General features: G+C 36.5%; 1 protein-coding gene across 2 annotated transcripts in view; it reads right to left on the minus strand.

Moving 5' to 3' along the window:
- SRBD1 (S1 RNA binding domain 1) overlaps positions 1 to 24419 on the minus strand; it is a 198482-nt gene that overhangs the window by 126237 nt on the left and 47826 nt on the right. For both annotated transcript variants that reach the window (XM_049651442.1, XM_049651441.1), the window contains exons 11-14: positions 21588 to 21695; positions 16852 to 17009; positions 13556 to 13646; positions 12729 to 12836 (exon numbers count right to left, since the gene is read on the minus strand). In XM_049651442.1, coding sequence (XP_049507399.1) covers positions 12729 to 12836; positions 13556 to 13646; positions 16852 to 17009; positions 21588 to 21695 — 465 coding nt within the window. The remainder of the gene's footprint in view (positions 1 to 12728; positions 12837 to 13555; positions 13647 to 16851; positions 17010 to 21587; positions 21696 to 24419) is intronic.

Raw genomic sequence — 24419 nt, forward strand, 5'->3', positions numbered from 1 at the left:
AGGGGGGTGGATGTACCTCCTGCAGATACTTAGATCGGACTTAGGGATACAGAAACACATGGGTTACAAAGCTAGTAAAAAATACTTTATTTTCATCAAAAACTGTCAAACTGAATCTGAATCCAAATAGTATTTTAAAACCACACACACATCCACATCCACCCATAATGACTCATTCCCTATGTTTCCTCTCCAACTAGCTCACTGAAATGGTCATTTAAATATGTATTTTTTAAAAGTAGTCTGGCCACTTCAACAAAATGAACATAATTCATATGAGTTGTAAAATAATTTTTCTTTAAAATTTACTTACTGTCACAAGCATCCCAGAAAGGAAGCCTTTATAAACAAGAGTCCAGTGTTTATGACAGTCACAGAAACGGAGAGAGAAGTAACAATCAATAGGTGAAGGGCAGGGCACCTGGGTGGCTTGGTTAAGTATCTGACTCTTGATTTTGGCCAAGGTCATGATCCCAGCGTCGTGGGATAGAGCCCTGCAGCAGAGCTCCATGCTGAGTGTGGAGCCTGCTTAAGATTTTCTCCCTCTCGCTCTCTTTCTTTCTCCCTCCCTCTCCCCTCTCACAGGCTAGCGCTCTCTCTCTCTCTCTCTCTAAAGAATAAAAAAAAAAATTATATAAAAAAATAGGTGAAGGGCAATAAAATCCTAGAATATCACAGTACATTTTCTCAAGCTATCAGTGTAGAGAGAAGTGAGACAAATATTCTATCACTCTAACTTGTCATTAAGCATAATAATCAAACTAATATCCAAAAAACACTTTTAGGCTCTCCCAAGTTTCAAGACTAAGTCATGGCCTTTATCACTGCTATAAACTGAAGATGGAGAAGACCATATTTTTAAATACAAACAAATTGCTTTTACATTCCACATGGAAAGCAGAAATTATTGCACTAGTCAAAAGTAAATAATAGCAATTGGAGTGCCTGGGTGGCTCAGTTGGTTGAGTGTCCAACTTCAGTTCAGGTCATGATCTCATGGTTTGTGAGTTTGAGCCCCACGTTGGGCTCTGTGATGACAGCTCAGATCCTGGAGCCTGCTTCGGATTTTCTGTCTCCCTCTCTCTCTCTGCCCCTCCCCTGCTCGTGCTCTGTCTCTCTCTCTCTCTCTCTCTCTCTCTCTCTCTCAAAAATAAATAAACATTAAAAAAGATAAGTAAATAACAGTAACCACAGCAGTTTCTCCTCCATATAAAATAACTTCAACTTCACAATATAATGAGCTTTACATAGCTAGATAATCTTAAGTCACATAGCTAAGCTTATTGATTTGACGGAAAGCAAATATCCTTAAACCCAAACAAAACAAAAAAACAGGTCCAGGTGGTTCAGGGTATCTGCTACACGTTATTCCGACAGAATCCTCAACGGTCAGATTTGAAGGAAACTTTAAAATCATCCCATTGACGGGGCGCCTGGGAGGCTCAGTCGGTTAAGCGGCCGACTTCGGCTCAGGTCATGATCTTGTGGTCCGTGAGTTCGAGCCCCGCGTCGGGCTCTGTGCTGACAGCCCAGAGCCTGGAGCCTGTTTCAGATTCTGTGTCTCCCTCTCTCTGACCCTCCCCTGTTCATGCTCTGTCTCTCCCTGTCTCAAAAATAAATAAAATGTTAAAAAAAAAAAAAATTAAAAAAAAAAAATCATCCCATTGAAATCTCTACTGAAAATTCCTTCGGGCATCACAAAAGTCACTTGTCCCTGTTCCAGTTCATCTTGTTAGATTAGGTTCGACAACTGAAGTGTTTCAAAAACTTTTTTGATCCTGATTCTAATATACCTCAATATCCACAAACTTGAAAACCTTGACTAAATCAGTGAGTAGAATGTTAATACAATGTCTGTGGCAAGCCGCTAGAGACCTCACACCAGACATCAATTCAGTAGCTAATCAGTTCCTTTTGGGAGCCACGTAACCAAATCTCTATTTCTCTAGTTCCTCCATAAAAGTATCAAGAGACTATTCAAAGCTGTGCATGGATCTAGCTGTGTCTACCAGTTCTACCCTTCCACACAGAAAATGAAACGGGATAAAGCCAAAATGTTTTATTTATAAGCAACACACACTGATTTCCAGTGGATATACTCTATTGTCATTTCCTAAGTGCACATAAACCATCCTTTTCTGATTTCATAATGGCCTTGCCTGACCAAGATCACACTCAACAGTCATTTGCATTATCTATCTGAATTCTCCTTTGGAACATTAAAACAACATCTGCCTCTCTCTAAGCTTCCACAGTTTCTCAATAATTAACCAACGGTGGCACCAAAATTTTATTCCCAAGTCCACCCAGAGCTCCAGGAAATATTTCATCTGAGCTGAAAGATGAAATAAGAAATGTGAACTCTCTTCCTGATGCCCTATTTTAGTTACATTTTGGTTTTCGTTGGTGATCCTTATCCTATCTTGTCAGCCACAAATCATTCTAACCTGCCAATCAAAAGAGGAGGTGAATAACTCTACTTTCTCATAGCCCCTGATGAGGAGGTGACATAATCTACAAGCAGTGGGATCTCTTGTCTCACTCTTTTTCCTAAGATAATCATTATAAATCTTTTCTGATACACTTAACGTTTGTGGGGAGGTAGTAAACAGAGGGATTCAGGCCTGAAGCTTTAGTCTTCCTGTACTATTTTTGGCAGATCGGTGATTCTTCTGTTACACACTCTTGGTTACTTACACTTTTTTCAGCTTTGTATTTGTCCTTTTGAAATATACAATGGACTCGTGCTCACTTCCGCAGCACATATACTGAAACATACAATGGACTCAAAACCTGCAGCCAACACACATAAATTGATTTAGTTCCCAGTCTTTTACTGGTGGTAAAGCCCCTGGAAGTCAACATGCACTATTCGGAACATGATGGAATACATGAATTTTAAATCATATGATTAAACACACAGGGCTAAATCAAATACTAGATACTGGCAGATATCAAAAAATTAAGAAAAATGTGTGAGTGTAAAATTAAAATTGATCCGAACTTCATTTGGCAAAGAACCATTCTTGTGTAATGTAATTTACAGCCTTCTTCTAGAAAAGGAAAAAAAAAAAATTATTCATAGAATGTCTCAGCAATGTTCTGCTATATTTTTATAGGTCTAAGACTTAGCAAACCAGTCACCCAACCTATTTTGTTTGTTTTCTAGTGTAATTATCCTACCTTCTCTTTTTCTATAGTATTTTGTTACCAAGACTGAATCTCTAAATTGGCCTACTAGAAGCCTTTACCTTTGCAAGAAGATTATCAAAAAATTCACCTATGTAAATGTAGCGTTTGGAAAGTTTTGACACAAGGAAGTTTAACTAAGAAAATTCTATCCATTAATTTAACTTCTTCCAGAGGATTTGGAAAGGATCGTAGTTCATAATTTTAGTGGTAGAGCATATTAGTCCAGCTTACATTTCCCAATGTGTTGAGGGTTGTAACCCTCTTTCCTTAAGAGGATCTTTTGCAATATTATAGAATAATCTGAATTACATATCTAAGAGTTTCCCAACTTCTCATTAAGGATTCCTACAATCTTCTTATCTCTTTGCATTTATAAACAAAATTCTTAATGTTTATTTATTTTTCAGAGAGAGAAAGAGACACAGAGTGTGAATGGGGGAGGGGCAGAAAGCAAGGGAGACACAGAATCTGAAGCAGGCTCCAGGCTCTGAGCTGTCAGCACAGAGCCCGATGCGGGCTTGAACTCACGAACCATGAGATCATGATCTGAGCGGAAGTTGGCCACTTAACCGACTGAGCCACCCAAGCACCCCTGAAAGAGAACATTTCTTGAAGAAGACTGTTGGAATGCTGTGGCTTTTCTCCTGCTGCCTGAAAATCTCAAAATCTCACGGAGAGGAGTGTCCCACTCCCCCTGTGCCAGGTGAGAGGGGCCTCCCTGGGTCCAATATGTGAGTGTGACATTAGAAAGAGAACAGATGCAAACCACAAGCACAGGGGTAGGCGAGGGGATGCAAGGGGAGAGAAAGAGACAGAGAGAGAATAACAAAGGCAGAGATCTGTACCAGGGATAAGTTGCTGATCCCCCTTTTAGAGGAGACAAGGATGTATGAACCAAACAGGCCTGTAGAAGGAAGTGTTGGGGGGTGGGGTGCTCTAAAGAGATTCTGTCCAAGAGGACTGAGTAGCAAAGTGATTCAGACAACAGCAGTCTGCCTAAAACCCAGGACTGAAGAAGGGGGGTCAGGGTCGGCCTGAGAATATTATCTGCCAAGTCACAGCAATGACATTTCAAAGATCCTATTGGGGAAGATCTCAGGTAACAAAAATAAAAGTCAAGTTTTTAAAAAACACCCCATATAAATTACCAACTGCATGTGCGCCACCCAGAGGGCCCTATGCTCAAACTGCAACTGTCACCACTGTGTAGACTATTCACTTCTTCCCAACTCTGAACACTATACTTAAAGGAATCAGAAAATTCAGCTAGTGGGTTGAGAAGAAAGAAAACAATAACAAGGAGGGAAGAGTGAGGAAGCTAACCATGCCCCCTGCAAACCCCTAGGGTGAAGTGGTGCTTCCCAGAGTGAAACAGACATGACATGGAATTTAATGCCTATCAAGTTTGGAGGCTTGATTATTACACTAAAGAAGATATTTCAATTACTGAAGTGAGACTGTTCTCAGGACTAAAAGGGACTGACAGAGCTGAGACCTGTCTATTATTTCAGCCAGGGATGAAAGAACTACTCCAAACATGAGTTGAGTGGGCATGGGAGGGAAAGAAGTAGTTGTTTTCTTCTTGCACCTTTACTGAGTCTATCTCATTCGATGACACGTTTACACGTGATAAATACTTGTGGAATGAATACACAAATAAAATATATAAAAATATTGATACCATTCTTGGTGAGATTACACATTATTTTTATTTTCCTCTTTGTATTTTCCTGGATTTTTCAAAATCTCTTTTAAGCATGCTTCAAAATATATATATATACACATATATATACGTATATATATATATATACGTATATATATATATAATTGCCAGAGAACAATGTCACACACGTTTCAGTAGGCATTCATACCCAGAGTAAGCAAATAAAAGAAATAAGTAATTCTTAATTCAAAAGTGTAAACTGAGATGATTAAAAATGATCACTGAATTTTACCTTATGTTTTATGTCTTTCATGTCTGAAAACACCAAATTTTAAATTTAAAGTAGATTAAAAACAGAAGAGCAAGTGGAGGGGAGGCAAACAAAAATAGAAAATCAAGTTATAACCTTGTTTGCCAGTAATATGGAAGATCAGTCTCCTGGACCGATATTTTATTGAAAACAACAAAAAGTCCTAGATGTAATACATTTTCTTATTTAAAAAGTAAATTGGCAAGAAAGAAATACTCAAGCTAAAAAAAAGTGAAGTGAATGTGGGAACCTTGGTTTCTGAAGCTGACATTCACCTGAGGGCAGGTGCTCAACCAGGTGAATTTTATTTTCCATCTTCAAGGTCTCACAGAGCTTCACACAACTAGAGGATTAAAATATAAAACCCAGGGTCCACCTACAATATATGTTAAGAAAAGACTCCCCCAACTACCCTTACACATATAAAACCCCCAGGTTAAACCCCCAGTACATATATATATTATATATATATATATATAATATATATATATATTATATATATATATATATATATTATATATATATGGGCCTAAAGGGTTAACCCCCAGTATAAGGGTCAAAGAAAAATAAGCTCACTAAACCCTACCCCCTGGATACTGTGCTAAAAAATGGACTATCTCAACCCTTGTCATAGGGGGAATCTCTGATGAGAACATGGAACAATAAGTCATCTCTCTAGTGTGCAGCCTACATTCACAATACCTAGGTAGCCAGAAAAAAAATCTCAACCTGGGAATTTAAGTGATTCCAAACCAGTGGTGTCTACAGGAGCCTGACAGAAGTAAGTACAAATCCTCATTGAAGCATCTCCCCATCAATGCGGGCCTCGATGAATTCCCACAGATAAAGTTCCATGAAAATAGAAGTTTTCAATATAAATTAACCGAACAGAAAAGGAAACAAAACAGCAGAACCAGCAGTAAAAACAGATAGCAGAAATAGACTTTCAAGGATTGTCATTACTAGAATTATCACAGACTATAAAATAACAATGGTTAGTATGATTAAGGAAGTAAAAGATAGATTTGAAAATATATTCAGGAATGACAAAAGACTATAAGAATGATCAAGCAGGTTTGAAAAAATACAGAGCTTCTAGAAATGAAAAATAGAACTGACAATAAAAATTACTACAGATGGCAGCCACACTTGTGGTGAGCATAGTATAATGTACAGAGTTGTTGAATCACTACATCCTACACCTGAAACTAATGTAACATCATGTGTCAACTACACTAAAATAAAATAAAAAATTACATGAATGGATGTCAATTCTCCACAAATTAAATTGTAGAGCCAACTTAATCGCAATCAAAATCCCAGCAGGACCATTTGTAGAAAATGGAAAGCTAATTCTACAGTTTATGTAGAAGAACAAAGCCCTACGATAGCCAAAACAATTTTTAAAAAGAACAAAAGTGAAGGACTTACACTATGTAATTTCATGACTTGTTAGTGTTAAGATATATAGATCAATTAAACAGAATAGACTCCAGAAATACATTCACAGGTGTATGGTGAGCTGATTTCCAAGGATGTCAAAGCAGTTCAATGGGGAAAGGAAAACCTTTCACAAATGGTACTGGAATAGTGCATAGTCATAGGCAAAAAAAAGAACTTTATACCATGTATAAAAATTAACTTTAAACAGGTTATGGACAAATCCCATACTACCCATGCCTGGAAATAAATACTGAAATTATGGCTGATAAGTTTTTACTAACAGGTTTAAAACTAAAGATACATCAAAGATCAAAAATAATCAATCGCCAAACAAAAGGAAGTGACTAAAATAAGGTGAAACCAAACAAGAGAATTAAAGACAAAAAAGGAGAAAGAGAAGGAGGAGAAAAATGAGGAAGGAGAAAGAAAGTAGGAAGGAGAAGACAGGAGGAAAAGAAAGAAATCAGATGGCTCTGTTTACAAAATACTACAGCTGGTCACAAAGGCCTTAAGAAAGAAAGGGAAAAATCAGCATCCATTCTTCTTTCAAAACTACTCTCAAGCTAATTTACAGCCTTCAACTCTGTGTTGTTGTTACCTAAGCTGATTAAGGTTCTCTGGTTAATTTTTAGTTTCTTTCTTAAAGAATAAAGCTTTAAAGCAACCATATAAGTAACTGAGAAAATAATGAGGTTTCATGTCTTCACAAAGAAAAGTCAAAACACTTAAAGAAAAATTAGGGAAATAAAAACTTGCACTTAAAAAAAAAAACCTTGATATTCTTGGATATAGGAGAGGTTTAGGAAGATGGTGGCATAGGAGGACGCTGGGCTCACCTCATCCTGCTGATCACTTAGATTCCACCTACAGCTGCCTAAATAACCCAGAAAAGCTCCAGAAGACTAGCAGAGCGGATTCTCCGGATATAGGAGAGGTTCATATTTTCTACAAATACTAATAAGCTTTTTAATATTCTAGACGCAAGAATAATAAAAAACTCAAAAGCCATTAAGAAAAAAGACAGATACATCTTAAAAAATAAAATTTAGAATTCTATATGAAATAAGGTTTAAATTCTTAAATTTAAACACAAAATGGAGAAAACTACTTGTATAATTTGCAAAAACTGGGACAAATCAGGGGCGCCTGGGTGGCTAAGTCGGTTAAGTGTCCAACTTCAGCTCAGGTCACGATCTTGCAGTCCATGAGTTCGAGCCCTGCATCGAGCTCTGTGCTGATAGCTCAGAGTCTGGAGCCTGTTTCAGATTTTGTGTCCCCCTTCTCTCTCTGCCCCTCCCCCACTTATGCTGTCTCACTTTGTCTCTCAAAAAATTAGGACAAATCGATCAATAATTAATATATAAAAACATGTACAAAACATTATGAACAAGATGAAAACCTCCAAAAGAAAAAAAAATGAGCAAAGGACACATGCCATCCACACATACACAAAAAAATCCAGAAATGGCCAGTGAACATACAAAAATATATTTGACTTCATTAATAACACAAGTATATGCTAAATACTGTTCTAAGCAGTTTATATATATATTATATATACATTTATATTTATTATTATTTAACCATCACAACAGTTCTGTAAAATGGGTACTATTATCATCTCCTTTTATGGATGATGAAACTGAAAGGCTAGGTAATTTGTCCAAACTCACACAAGTAGTTAATAACCCGTGATGCTGGGATTTCAACTATGTAATTGAAACAAAAATGACAGAGCAAGCATGCACTGTACTAATACCCAAGGTCCCCGGAAAATGGGAACAGACACCCTAGGTAAGAGTATCAATTGGCAGAGTCACTCTAAAAGACAGCATGGCAATGAAGTTCAAAAGCCCTACAAATATTTGAAAATTTTCTCAAGCAATAATTCATACCACCCAAGACAGTGATTACATGGGGTGGAGGCACTCCACGGAAAAACACATAAGGAGCCTAAAAGCTGAGAACAAGGACATTCACTTTACTCATCTTTAAACTGTATACAGAGGTTCTATATTCTTTGGATATATTTCACAATAAGAAATCCTTTCTTTCCTTACCATTTTATCTGGACCTTTATATGGACTTGTGACATAAATGTTTTTAAGCAATGACATCCCAAATTAGCCAACACAATGAGAAGAAGGAGAAACAGCAGGGAAATAATCTCAGTAATAGACTCAGTTTGGTAATTAAGCATATTTCAGTTTAGGAGCAGTGGTCAGGTACATCTTTAAACCTGTACTCCATTTCTTAGAATGTATTGTAAAGAAATAAAGGATGTGTAGAGATCTAAGCACAAAAACATTTATTATAGCTTTACTGATAATGGTGATGATTAGAAAAAGCCAGCTGTCACACAATGAGGAATGTCTAAAATATAAGTTCAGGGGCGCCTGGGTGGCTCAGTCAGTTAAGCGGCCGACTTTGGCTCAGGTCATGACCTCGCGGTCCGTGAGTTCGAGCCCCGCGTCGGGTTCTGTGCTGACAGCTCAGAGCCTGGACCCTGCTTCAGATTCAGTGTCTCCCTCTCTCTGACCCTCCCCTGTTCATGCTCTGTCTCTCCCTGTCTCAAAAATAAATAAACATTAAAAAATAAATAAATAAATAAATAAATAAATAAATAAAATAGAAGTTCATATAAGAGTTTATCTGTAGTAATTTTAAATGATTTTGTAAAGTCCATTTATTGGCATGTGAATATATTAAGTGGGAGAAATGTAAAACATGTACAGTGTGGGTTCCTTTTTATAACATACACACACAATCTAGAAAAATGCTCTAAAATATAAATAACAATTTTGCTAACAGAAAAACCTATCACTTATCTGTGTTTTCCAATGTGTGATAATAAATATTAAAATCTTTAAAGAAATGATGTTTGTTTTTTAATTTTAAGGCAAAAGATTTTCATTACCTTCAGTCTTAGGCATTTTTAACAAATGAGTTTAACCCTTCGAGGTTCAAGCTTTTCTCTGCATTTCAGTTAGACTCTGGAAGATACAACAACTCAAGCAACAAAATTGCGATTCCTTAAATTATATTTCTTTTCTATGAAATGGCTGACACACTATTGGAATGAAAGAAGAAGAAAGAAGTCTAATGTGTAGTTTACAGTACACTTCCAACTTTAAACATGTATAAGTAACTAAGCCTTAGCATAGTTCTAATTAAGTTCTACAACTTAATTCCAGGGTTTTTTTTCCTCCTTTAGTAATTGGGATTTGAAGCTTTCAAAGACTTCCCCCATAGTATGTATAAATAGTAGAGTCTAAGATATTTTAAGAGTAGGGAGAGAAATGGGATAGGGAAGTTGGATGGATGGGTCAAAGTACATGGGGTTTATGAGTCAGGAGGTAAGTCACACAGTATGTTAACCTATGACAGATATGCCAAGGAAAAAGTATTGGAAAGAACAGATAAGAGAAAATATGCTGGTGGATGTGTTAGGAAAAGATTTTTCAGAATGAATAACTGACAGGATTATACTAATGCATATCAGATTATCTGTACAGGGGGTAGTAAAAATGACTGCGAAAGAAAGTATGGAAATTTCAACTTTAATACAGTCTGTAATGTAACTTCAAAGTGTTAGATGAGAAAATAGTGTTTTCTGTAGAGGCAAGGTGAACTGACAAAAAAATGAAATCAGCTAATTTTCCTAAAGCACTCACTACAAATTCTGATTAGGTATTTGCATTGTTTAAGGACTTCAAAACCACCTACTAAAATATTAGCAAACAGATTTACAGTACATAAAAAATACACTATGATTAAGTGGGGCTCAAATCAGAACTGCAAAGATGGTTCAAGTGTAAGAAATCTACTACTATAATTCAGCATAATGATAGACCAAAAGAGGAAAAAACACACACAATTACAGCAGAATTCTAAAGAAGCATAAACGTTCTTTCTTGATTTTTAAAACAATAAAAAAGGAATCAGTATTTTTCAACATGCATGAAAAAAAAAGATTTCCTTTAAGTGATTTTTGAGAAATATACAAAAGTCAGTATTAGACTTGAGGGAGGTGCTAGAAGCATTCTCATAAAAGTAAAGGAAGGAAAAAAAAGGGTCTAATATCATTACTAATATTTAATAGTTTTTCAAAGATATTGTATAGTACCATTAAACAAGAGCAGAAAATCAAAAGGTATAGAACTTGAAAGGGAATTCATCATCTTTTGCAAATGATATGACCATTTACCTAGAAATCCAAGAGAATCAACTAAAAAACTAATTACAAACAATGAAAGAATTCTGTGCTATGGCTAGGGACAAAATTAACATAAAAAATGGTATTCTTTTATACAGAGATAAAGTAATATAGTAAAATAATTCTTAATAGATACACAAAAGGAGATAAATACAAAAGAAAGTTTTAATATTTAATATACAAGATAATTATGAAGAAAACTTCAAAGTGTTACTGAAAGCAAAATTACTCCCCATTTTAAAGATGAAGTGAAGTGAAGCTCAGAGAGGCACAGGAAGTCTTCCTAACTTGCCTGGCCAGTAAATGGTGACAAAAAAGATGGACCTAGATTTGTCGGACTCCAAAATTCATCTTTTCCATGGCAAGATATTGCTGAAAGTTCAGTAAACGGATACTCCATAAGCAAAACCAGAAAAATTCAAGAAACCTTCACTATTTAATATTTTCAATGATTTGAAAGTTCTATTTATTTAAAAAAAATTTTTTTTATGTTTATTTACTTTTGAGCCAGAGACAAACAGCATGAGTGGGGGAGGGGAAGAGAATGAGGGAGACACAGAATCTGAAGCAGGCTGCAGGCTCTGAGCTGTCAGCACAGAGCCCAACACGGGGCTCGAACCCACGAACTGTGAGATAGTGATCTGAGCCGAAGTCAGACACTTAACCAACTGAGCCACTGAGGTGCCCTGAAAGTTCTATTTATAAGCACTTAAAATGTACCCAAGATATTTTTATGAAAGTAACATGAACAAGTTACAGAAAAATCAGAGAAGCTGCCTGAAATAAACTGAATTAGCTCTATCAGGTCCTTGTATTAGGTTCTCAAAAGGACTAGATGTATATGCACACTTCCCAGGATAGGGAAGATCCCCAGTATTCCCCACACTACCCTGAACAAGAAGAGGGAGAGGGAAAAAAGCTGAGGTAGACATTTCAATCTGGTCCTTTCCTTGACCATGGCCCTGTGGTACCTACAGTTTGTCCCTGACTTCCTAATCCCCTTCGGTTACTCTGCATTTATTTTCCTGACATCTTGATTACACTCTTGGCACATGGAACGCTATACTAAATACGAGGCCCCCCCTCTTTTGGCCTATCTCCATGGATCCTAGAATTCTTCTCATGCTAGGTTTTGTTTGTTGGTCCTGTCAGTCACATACTCATCAGTTGTGACTTATAGTTAGTTATGATATTTCTCAAACAGCAGTGGAAAATGGTGCTCGTGCACTCTTCCCTAGATATCAGGTATAGTAATTCTCTTCTCTTGTAGAATTAAACTCTTAAGAACTTAATATTCTACTGTAGTTTGGAAAAGGTAAGCATGGCTACCTGAGGTACAAAGGGAAAGTAAGAAAACAATGGTGAACGAAAGTACAACTATTATAGTTCTAGGGGCAGGACTAGAGAAATGGGTGATGCGAATCCAAAGCTATTCAGAAGTTAACTAGATAACTATATGAAATGAAAGCCTGTGATGAAGACACAAATAAGAAAGGAATATCAGAAGTGCTCTGAATGTATAATACTTACCTTGGCTCTCAGTTCTGAAAACCAACAATTTATAGGCATCAGAACTTTGGGAGAAAAAAGCTAAGTTATCCACAGTCCTATGTACCAGTTAGTAGTTAATTAGAGCCCTCATGCAAGGTACAGCCTGGAAAACCCCATGAAAACAGGTAAGTCCTATATTGCTATTCCTGTGAGAGTTTTCAGGATACTGAAACTCAAATTTCTCTGAGAGACAGACACTTTACATTGTCCTGCAAAGCTCTCGTGAACAGCAAGACATGGTCTACAGGCAAAAAAGAGGCATATCATAAAAAGAGAAGAGAGAACTTATCACAGAAGGAACTACAGAAGTTCCCCTGTCCCTCAAAGAAAACAAACATTCCTAACATCCTTACCAGTAAACAACATCCAGTGGTGCAAAGTAATTTTTCATTATCAGGTCAGCAAAGTAAGCTTCTGTTTCCCGGCAGGCAGTTCCATTTCCAATCACCACCGTGCTGCAGCTTCAAGGGATAAACAAGATGAGAAATGGAATGAGCTCAAGGCATGCTTCTAAATCAATCAGGAGAAAACGTACAGAATGCACAAATACTATCATATGATGATCTTACTCTCTCCATTGTATCACAAGGGAGACACAGACTGAGGTAGAATTAAGGGCAATGCCACTGCATTTGCTATGGGAGGCAGTGGACAAATATTTCACTGTGACACAATTAAGAACAATCAGCTTACTTCCCATCTAGAAGGAACCAAATTTAGACATGGATAAGAAACTCTGGTACATTCCACGCCATAATGAAGACGTCATGCCTGAACTACATCAAGTAATCTCTGAAGCTTCAAACTACTATCATATCCATTCAAATCCTCAAGTCCATGAAAAAGAATGGAAGAGGAAAGAAGGCAGGAAGGACAGACGGACAGGAAGTGAGGGAGAGAGAGAGAAGGAGACAGAGGAAGCCCAAATAAAAGAAGTCAATGCTCACTTTTGCTCATATTACCACCTTTGTTTAGTGAAGGCGGCAGAGGAAGGGAGCAGTGTCCCTTCTGAGTCTCCAAATGTAGAGTTCTCCAGCAATTTGCCCCAGCATTGTTTTACATGGTTCCTTCTCTCTCACCAAGGCACTTCCCTTAATCCCTCCCTCCAAATTAGGAGCGTCAAAGGTATCTCTGATTGGCTGAGACAGTGAAGTACTCAAAATGTTACTTATTTTCATACTTGAAATTCAGCAAAAGCCTCTTTATTTTCTCTGCCTCTCGGAAGCCTTGTCCACAATGCAAGTAAACCACATCAGTATGAAGTATCTGACCTTAGAAAAAATGAAAATAAGAAGCCAGTTTGTAACAAATTACAAAACATAACACACAGATGATCTGATTAAGCAATCTGAACCAAAAAAGAGAACTGTTTTGTCTTTTAAAATGCTGCATGAATCATTCATATTCACTAAACTGAATTTTCCCAAAGTACTCTAAAATTTTCTTACTTCCAAAGTTACAAGGACACTACTTTCTATTTATTATTATTAACAAAATCATTAGATTAAATGTCATGATGCCTAAAAGAGAAATGGTTTTTAACAACACCTAATATCAAGCTAACATTTACTGAATATTAACTATGTGCCAGGCAATGTTGTGATACTATTCTATTTCTTCTTTTGGGTTACAGATATGTGAATTTCTTTACCTTGTATAAACAGATATGTGAATTTCTTTACCTTGTATAATTCTTTCAGCTGCATATTTATGACTTGTGTGCTTCTCTATATTATATTTCAGTGAAAAATATATTTGATGGTAATGACCTCAAGAACAGAAATAATGAACTAAGTGACCAATTTAGAATGTTATGAAAAAAACAACAAAATCTCAAAGAAAGCAGAAGGAAAGCAATGATAAAGTTAAAAACAGAAATTAATGAAACAGAAAAAAAATATATATAATAGAGGGGACTGGTGAAGTTTAAAGTTAAAAATCACTTGAGAAAAACACATACTTTTAGCAATACCTATCAAGAGAAAGAATGAAGACACAAATAACTTAAAAAAAAAGTTAGATACAAATAAATCATATTAGTAATGAGAAGAGGATATTACTGGAGCTTCAGCACACATTAAAAAGATACAGACTATGATAATCAACTTCATGTTAATTCAGATTAAATGATACAATGGATAAATTCTTGGAAATGTCTTACCAAAACAGATTGAAAATATATACATACATATATACGTGTGGGAGTGTACATGGTATTTTTAAAAAGTCATCTTACAAGCAGTACAAATAATATCATGTCCAAACACAAATACATATGTTATCTCAACAGATGCAGGAAAAAACACTGATAAAATATACTTCCCATTTACTGTAAAAATGTACACCATAAAAAAAAAACAGACCAAGTAGAACTGCAAAATGAAAAACCCATGACTATATCTATAACAAAGCATCTCCAGAAAACCAAAGGATGATCAATCGGGAATAACATAACTATCAAGGCCGACATGTATGGGCATTTCTGTGGGAGCAAGAAGAAAGAAGCAATGAAGTATCTCATGGACCAAAAATATCAAAAAGCACTTCCCTGGGAAAAAGACCTTTGCACACTCTTAATTTATAGGTCAGTATAAAGATTGCCCATTGAGTTCAGGCAGGATTGGAAAACCTTGCTCTCTATGAACTCTTGAAACAAACAAGCAGAATATGCTTTTCAAGACAAAAACCCCAACTGAGGACAAACTGTTGAGAATCATATCCACACTGAGCAAGGCAAGGATAAAAGGGGCAAAGGAAAAGGGAGTGAAAGTCCCAGTAAAAGGGAGGAAAGCACTGGGAAAACAGACTCCAGAAAGTAGAAGACCATCTCTTTATTCATATAGATACAGAGGAGCTTTCCCCCCCCCCACAATAATTTTGGGAAAAAAATAAGTGACAGTTCTAGAGATATACTGTTAGAAAACCTTTCCTGGTGTTCTATCCTAAAAGTTGGAGAAAACGAATTTTATATAAAACTGACCAACAGAAAAGGATCACAATTAAATGCCATATAGAATGATTATTTTTTAAAAACAGGAAATTAAAAAGAGGACACAGAAAGATGTGTCCACAAAACAGAGAAAAATGGTAACCTAATATAGAAGAATGATCTACAAAAAAATCATAAAAAAATAACAAATCAGAATTAAAAAACCCCAGAAATGAGAGAATTCAAAAGTGAATTAGCATAAAAGAAAAAGTTATTTTAGAAAGAAAAAACAAAACCAAAAGAAACACAAGAATAAATATAACAGGATATAATAATATCCTTTTATATATATATTACATGTAATCTATAATAGCATATAATAATATAAATAAATAAGAGAACCATAAGGTGTAAGAAAAATATAAAAGTTAAAAAAAATTTAAAGTGAAGTTCACTATAGAACTGAAATGAATTTTTGTAAGCACCAAATGAAAATTCCAAAACTTAAAAACATAGAAATTTAAATAACGAACTCAATAGATAGCTTTAATTGCAGATCAGACATACAATAAAACATAATTAATATAAAGACAAACAATAGAAAATAGAAGAATGAAAAACAGAAGAAGTTGAAACATCTAATATGCATGTAGCTGGAATCCCAGAAAGAAATGCAAAAAGCTCTACAAGCCCCAAGCCAAATTCATGCAAAAAACCCGGCAAAAAACAAAACAAAACAACAACAAAAACACACACACACACACACACACAACTAAGCACATCATAAGAAAATCTCTGAAAACCAAAGAAAATCTTAGCAGTCAGAGGAAAAAAAAATAGCATTACCTTCAAAGGAGCAATAATAAGATTTTTGGTTGATTTTTCATTCTCAACAAAATGTATAGTAGCCAGAGGTGGGAAAAAACACCAACAAAAAATGAAATGACACCTTTAAAGTACTAAAAGTAACACCAATCCCGAATTCTATACCCAGCAAAAATATCCTTCAAAAACAAAGGCAAATCAGAAACATTTTAGACAAAAACTGACACAATTTGTCACCAGCTGACCCCACACTAAATTTAACAAGTTAGAGTGTCAGGCAGAAAGAAAATGATCTCAAATAATAACACAGAAATGCAGTAAGAAATAAAGAGCAACAGAAAAAGTAGAGAGTAAGGGGAAAAATGCTGGGCAAAACAAAAATTTCTGGTATTAAAATATATACAGAGTTAAAATGCATCATATATAAATACACTACAATAAACAGAAGTTGTTAGAGGATAGTTATTAAAGATTGAGTCTAGTTAATCCTCAATATCTCCACTGTGACATAGGAAAGTTCATAAATGATAGTAATATGTTGAGACTTTTGGTCACCAAAGAAGACAAATATGAAGTTTGATTTTCTAGTTTCCATATATGTGAGACAACCATTTTCTAAGCCTCAAAAATTAACATAATTTCCAAACCCTCACAACATATACCATGTAAAAGTTATGACCAGCCAACCAACTTTTATTTGAAAAGCTGAAAGATGTGCTTACTGGTAGGAGAAATTATAGCCAATTTGCAACCATGTTTGTAACCAGGATCCACCCCCATCAGGGTGCGCCCTGGAACAGGACTTGTTAAAAGGAGCTGACGAAGGTTCCGTCCAAACATCATTACTGATTCCTTCTCTGCATCTGATGTTAGTTTGGCCCTTTAGAAACCGAAAAATAAAAGGAAAAAGAACGGATTTAGTTTTTCATTCACCCAAAGTCTCTTCCTGAAAAAGAACAAAATTCATTCCACTTATTCTTCACAGGAATACTTATTGTAACAAAATAAAGGAGGGGCACCTGGGTAGCTCAATCAGTTAAGTGACAGACTCTTGATTTAGGTTCAGGTCATGATGTCAGGATCGTGGGCTCAAGCCCCATGTCAGGCTCTGCACTAAGCATGGAACCTGCTTAAGATTCTCTCCTTCTCCCTCTGTCCCTCCTCTGCTCCTCCTCTCTCAAAAAAATAAAAATAAAAAATAAATAAAAAATAAAGGAAAAAACATCATATATAAAATTATACTATGAGTCGATTCTTGCTAACTGCAGTAATACATGGAACCACAAATAATTCTGAAGCAAATCTGAGGAGTTTGTCATACCTATATTCCTTCTCTATCTGCTCTATGCAAAAATCTATATCTATAAATATCTGTGTATGTGAGAGAAATAGAGCATATAAAGACTTGGACATCACATAGAATGTCAAGTTAAAGCTTACCAGCTGATTAAAAATACAAACACAAAATTAGTTTTTGTTTTAATTTTTTTGTAACATTTCTTTATTTTTAGAAAGAGAGACAGAGTGTGAGCAAAGGAGAAACAGAGAGGAGAAACAGAACTTGAAGCAGGCTCCAGGGTTTGAACTGTCAGCACAAAGCCCGAAGCAGGGCTCGAACTCACAAACTGCAAGATCATGATCTGAATCAAAGTTGGACGCTTAACTGACTGAGCCACCCAGGTGCCCACAAACACAAAATTAGTGATAAATTATCAAATCCTAAGTAATCTCTTCTATCAACACTTAAACTTTTACACTTTTATCTGTACGAATCTGAGTATCTAATCATTCAATTCCATTCCCCACATTGAGCCCCCACCCTGTCATTCTCAGAGATGTGACATGATCAAGGATACCAGTAAGCAGTCCAGAATCTTGCCTCATGTACATAACTTCCCAGCTTACTCCAAAGAAGTTAGTAAGAGTCTAATTTTAAAGCTTTTTCTAGGATAAAATATATATGTCCACGATGGACTTAAAAGTCCACTGGAAACTAAGTTTTCAACACCATTCATCTTAACAAAAGCCCTGAACATTATCATGTCCTGAAATTCTTAATGAATTTTGTAATAAGACATAACAAGCATGTCTTCACCATTAGACTAGGTTAAGAAATTTATGCCACGGCCACAAGAAAAGAGTACAAAAGCCACTCAAAGTACATTTCATATCAGTGCTGAGGTACAATTATCTACATATCCAAAGGCACACACAGCTGCCTGGGTGGCTTAGTCGGTTAAGTGTCTGACTTCAGCTCAGGTCAAGATCTCATGGTTTGTGGGTTCAAGCGCTGTGTCAGGCTCTGTACTGACAACTCAGAGCCTGGAGCCCACTCTGGATTCTGTGTCTCCCTTTCTCTCTGCCCCTTCCCCACTGGTGCACTGTGTCTGTCTGTCTCTCTCTCTCTCAAAAATGAATAAACATTAAAAAATGAAAAAAACATTTGAAGACACAGCTAACTAATTTCTGCTTTTCTGTCTTGAGTCTTTTTTTTTTTTTTTAGAGAGAGAAAGAGAAAGAGCACATGCACATTTGTGCGTGAGTGGGGGAGGGCAGGAGAGACAAGGAGGTTTTTTTTTTAAATTTTTTTCAATGTTTATTTATTTTTGAAGGAGAGAGAGAGATAGAGCATGAGCAGAGGAGGAGCAGAGACAGAGGGAGACACAGAATCTGAAGCAGGTTCTAGGCTCTGAGCTGTCAGCACAGAGCCTGACATGAGGCTTGAACTCACACAACAGTGAGATCATGACCTGAGCCAAAGTCAGCCACTTAACCAACTGAGCCACCCAGGCACCCCTTGAGAGAGAGAGAATCCTAGGCAGGCTCCAAGTCCAGCAAGGAGCCCAATGTGGGGCTCAATCTCACCACTGTCATATCAGGACCTGTGCCAAAATCAAGAGTCAGATGCTGAACCACCTGAGCCACCCAGGTGCCCCTAAACTGGAGAACTTTCTCAGGTGAATTAAGAATACGAATAGAAAAAAAAAAAAGAATACTAATAGAGTAATAAGAAAACAATGGTAGAGAGAGTGGATGGAAGACATAGAGGAAGTGTTCCAGGCGATGGAAAACCAACTAATTTCATATGCTAAGGTAAAAAGAAATACCAAGATATAAGTCAAAACAAAATCCAACCACAAAGGGTTAGGTATGTTCTTCTGAAGAGCCTGGATTTAATCCTAGAGACAAAGAAGAGCCATTGAAGAATTTTAAGTAGAAGAGCATGAAATAATCAGATAAGAGTTTTAGGATGGCAAAGTGAAATGTGTTATTGCAAAACAAAGACAGAGATCATCTATGACCCTAGAAGACTAATCCAGACAACTAATTATGATGTCCTGAACTAAACCGTAACCACAGAGAATAAGAGGAGGCGAAATTCAAGGTATGATAAAGGATGGATGGGAGAATAGACAGCACTTGGTAACTGACAATGCAGGACTGATGAAAGAGATAGGTGTGAAAAATGACACATGGATGAATCATCTTGATATTTGCAGAAATAAGAAATCCAAAGTAGACTGCCATATATATATATATATATATATATATATATATATAGTCAACTGAACTGAATGTATATGTTCATGATTATCTCTAGGTAGTGAAATTTTGTGAGCTTTTTTCTTTATGTTTTACTAATTCTTTCAATTTTTCTACATTAGGACAAATTTCTTTTTAATTAGAGAATCAAGTTAATTTTCTTTAAAGAAAAATCAATTGGGAGTTTTCTCCCTCAATTGCTGTTCAGGTAATTACAAGTATTTCTATCAAGAGACACATCTGCAGACAATGTCTGCAAACCAACTTACAGACTAAAATAAGATACATATTTTTTTTAACCACAGCCATTTTAGAAAAAGAGAAGAAAAGTGGTCTTGCTTGCCCACTGCTAATATAAGTCAAAGAAGGGTTATACATTAACACACCCACACCTAAATGGCTTACATTAAATCTCAGTGAAATCATTCCATAGGCAGTGAAGCTACTCAAATCAAATGTATGCAAAAATGTCAAAAGCACTACTGGACATTTCATGCAATATGAAAAAACAAGATAAAGAAAAAATATATAAAAGGAAATAAAATTTTGAATAAAGTAACTTTCTCTTTTTCCTTCATTATAAACAAAATCCCTTATTTAAAAATTTTATGCCCTAGCACTCAAAAGCAAGAGATGGTACCTCACACAGACTTGAAATGAAATAGGATTCAAACCGAAACAATATTGTTAAGGGACAACTGAGCTATGAAGGATAAATCAAGAAAATGCATGACTTTGATAAAAAGAAGCTGGTTAAAAAAGCTGTGTGTCTTTTTCAATAGTACCTCCTCAAACCCCACTCTTTAATGTTTGTTTATTTTTGAGACAATGTGAGAGACAGAGTGCAAGCAGCAGAGGAGCAGACAGAGGGAGACACAGAATCTGAGGCGGACTCCAGGCTCCGAGCTGTCAGCCCAGAGCCCAATGCGGGGCTCGAACTCACAAACCATGAGATCATGACCTGAGCCGAAGTCGGACGCTTAACCAACTGAGCCACTCAGGCGCCCCTCCTCAAACCCTGCTCATAACACCTCCAAAGTCAATGGCCAAGTCCAGTAAAAGAAAAACAACCAAACATTATAAAGGTTGCTATCAATTCTAGTGAGCTTGAAGAGATGGCTAGAAATCTACTCTCAAGTAATCCTTGCTGAAACCCATAAAAGAGAATGAAGAAAAGTCTAAAGCACATAGGAAGGAATATAGAAGGGAATGGTGGGTTTGAAGACTGACTACAAAGGCAAGAGAGAAGCAGGAAAGAGGGTTTTGCCTCCCACAACTTCTTTCCGTCTCCTCCCCGACAAAAACTCACAATCTGCACCTTAGCTCTTCCGCAGTTCTTTGTAACTCTTAGTCCTGCTAGTCCACTTAGATGGTCACTTTAATCATCTCCTCTAATATTCACTCATCATTGCTGATAATATTCACCCAAATAACTCCCAGTTGGGAGTTAAAAACGTATATATTAGCCTTCTCTCTTCATAGTAAGAAATGCATCATGTGCTCCATGGATTTCCTTATGGTGTCTTTGGTTCTCTTATCTCCAAAAACCGCTTCCAATTAAATTCTTCATTAACTTCTTGGTTTATTATTCCCAAGTCAAATCTCTCATCAATAAAACCATTTGCTTGTCTTGGCTGTCGAAGTGCAAAACTGGTATTGTAAGACTGGAAGGGGTATACATTAAGTGGTCAAGATTTGAAAAGTATGTTGTAACTAAGAGTTACGTTTTGTGATCTATGCATGTGACTGCCTCTACAGATTGAAATCGAGACTTAACTATAATTACTTTGTGATTCTGACTCCGTTCTTTGGACTGGTTAGTGGATCAACAAATATTTACTTCATGCTTTAATGGTAATGTATGTATTACCATACATAATAATAAATGGTATATAAAATTAAATAAGATGCATACCTGAACTCTCTACAGAGGAGAGGATAAATAAGGCGTTTAAAAGAATCATCCAGTGAACTGTGTAAGATCTTCATTAACTCCGGCCTTGCAAAGCCACGTGGTCTCCACCTGCAAAAAAGAAAAGCCTACACTAAAACTGATGTAACAATAACAAGACCATGAAAGGGCTCCTGGAAGAGGGGAGAGGAAGTGGAACAGAAGAGGGGGAAAACTTTATCGAAGCCAAAATAACATAATTTGTGAGGAAAGACTGTGATGTCTGGAAATTATTACTATGACATCTGGAGTTCTTATTTTTAAAAACCTGGTAACCACAGCCACACATAAAACTTAAAGGAGGAAAAAACTTTCTTATTCTGGGAAGAGTCTCCCGAAGCATTATTAATAATGGTGAAAACATTAAGATATAAAAAAGTCACCAGAAAAAAAAAAAGTCACCAGAAAATGACTAATGCACTGCTGTCAACTGAATTATGTCCCCTAAAATTAATATATTGAAGTTCTAACCCCCAGTGAGATGTTATTTGGAGATAGGGCCTTTGGGAGATAATTAGGTTTAAATACAGTCGTGAGAGTAAGGGCCCTCATGATGGCATTAGTGCCTTGAAAGAAAAGATATCAGAGAGCCTGCCCTCTCTCCATCCCTCTCTCTCCCAGTCAGGTGAGGACACAGTGAGAAGGCAGCAGTCTACAAGCCGAGAAGAGGGTTCTCACCAGAAACCAAATCAGCCTGCACCTTGACTTTACAGTGTCCGGAACTGGGAGAAAATAAATTTCTGTTCTTTAAGCCACCTAGTCTATGGTATTTTGTTATGGCATCAAAGCTAAGACAAACATGTATCCTCTTTGCCCATTTCTTTATCTCTTCCTGAGAGAGTAGACTGAGCAAAGGACAAACTCTGTTTTAACTCTTGCCTCTTGCCATTCCTGAGTAGAACTCACTCTACTCCTCAGGCTGTAGTGCTCTACCATGCAGTGTATCTGCACATATGCTGATGGATATAAATGTCAGTGGACACTGGATAGAGAACAATAAGAGAAAAGCATAAGCTAAAAAGGACAGATTCAGCCTTACCCCTTCTGTGTTTCCATCCATCTAGAGTATCTCTGCCCTTGCCCTTCAATGACTCTTAAATATAAACCACTAATAAATATTTACTTTATAAATAATAATAAAATAAACCATTAATATACCTTAGGGACACTGTCATCTCCCTTACTTATCTCAGGTAGGAAATTAACTAAACTTCAGTGAATAAACATTCAAGAATCAATTATATAGTATACCAAAGATTTCATAATAACTAATTGAATCCCTTCCATAGAAGATTATTATCTGAGTAGCATATAGTTTTGTTTTTTAATTTAAATGAAAGTGCTTTCAGGACATACATCTTTCCACACAAATCTCTGTAACTCTCTACTGTCACCTTTATCTGAGGGCATGAGGGGTAGGGAGGAGTAGGATATGAATTGGATACACATAATTAATATTAAAATTAATATTATTATAACTGTTATTATTAATTTGGAGAGCCCAATGTCAAGAAAGATGTCCCAGAAGAAGCATCTGAGATGGGTTTTGAAAAAATTAACTGTGCTTTATCAAACAAGACCCAGAAAGAAAAGCATACTGGTAAGAAACCATAGCATATGAAAAAGCACAGAGGCATGAAAGCACATGATGAGTCTAAGTGACTACAAGTAGATTAGTACTGCTAGAGCATAACTGCCAGGAGCAGGTGGGGGGGTAGAGGGGGCTAGAAAACATGGCAGAGCCCAGATCACTAAGCGTCTTATACATCATGCTATGGAGCTTGGCAAGTTAGGAGAGAACACAGTCCTGGGTCATGAGACAATAAGATAGGAAGACAGTCCTTAGAGGCAGGAAGGCCCTAAAGGAGAGATTTTTTTAGATGTATGTACCTAATATCTGCTGGGGGTCATTCCCTTTAAGGCCAAACCAAGGTTTCCCCATTGTTAGTAGGAAGAAACCAGAAATCCTTAACATTGCCTATCTGATCCTTCTGGAAGCCTCAACAGTCTTCCTTAAACCTTATCTCTTGCCCCCACATCTACTCTGGTTTCCTTCCAAATAATTCCCTATACTGAGCCAGAGTGATCTTAAAATGCAAACTGATCATTATGATAATCCTCTGTTTAAACCTTTTATTGGCTTTCCATTACCCTTAAGATAAAGAAGAACAAAATCCTTCCCTGTCTAGAAGGCTAGGTATGATCGATCCGGCCCATGCCTACAAGTCAATCGTCATTTCATGTTGCTTTTTGTTCCTCTCCTTCTGTCTCTGACCTACATATGCATGCAACCCAGACTCCATTAGGGTTCCCTGTTACAGACTCATGAAACACTGCAGTTCTCCTTTATAACCTCAGCATACCCTTAACCATTTGTCAGGATCTTCTCCATTAAACTATATTGTCACCAAGGACAAAGAGCGTATTTATCTGTAGCATAAGGCTACAGGTGGATCTCCAGCATCTAGCATATAACCTGAATGGATGAATACATGAGAGAGGTGGAAGGTGAAAGAAGAAGGGGCAGAGAGAATAAACAAAACAGAAGAGGATGAAGAAGGAAAGATTTGAGTAAGCATCTCCAGTCATTCAAATGTGTTTTAAAAAAAGAAAACAATTCCCTGAGAATGTTTCTTTGGTTCCCAGAGAAATAATTTAGCTAGCTCTTGTTTCGGGTCTTTACTTCCCATAGAAGTGTTTCTTCAATTATCTATATACAGAGAAACTTCTAGAATGTAACTGAAACATATCACTATACCATAGTAAAGTATTATAGTATAGGTTAAATAATATTAC

The sequence above is a fragment of the Panthera uncia genome, assembly GCF_023721935.1.
Source record: "Panthera uncia isolate 11264 chromosome A3 unlocalized genomic scaffold, Puncia_PCG_1.0 HiC_scaffold_11, whole genome shotgun sequence".
In the NCBI taxonomy this organism is placed as follows: domain Eukaryota; kingdom Metazoa; phylum Chordata; class Mammalia; order Carnivora; family Felidae; genus Panthera; species Panthera uncia.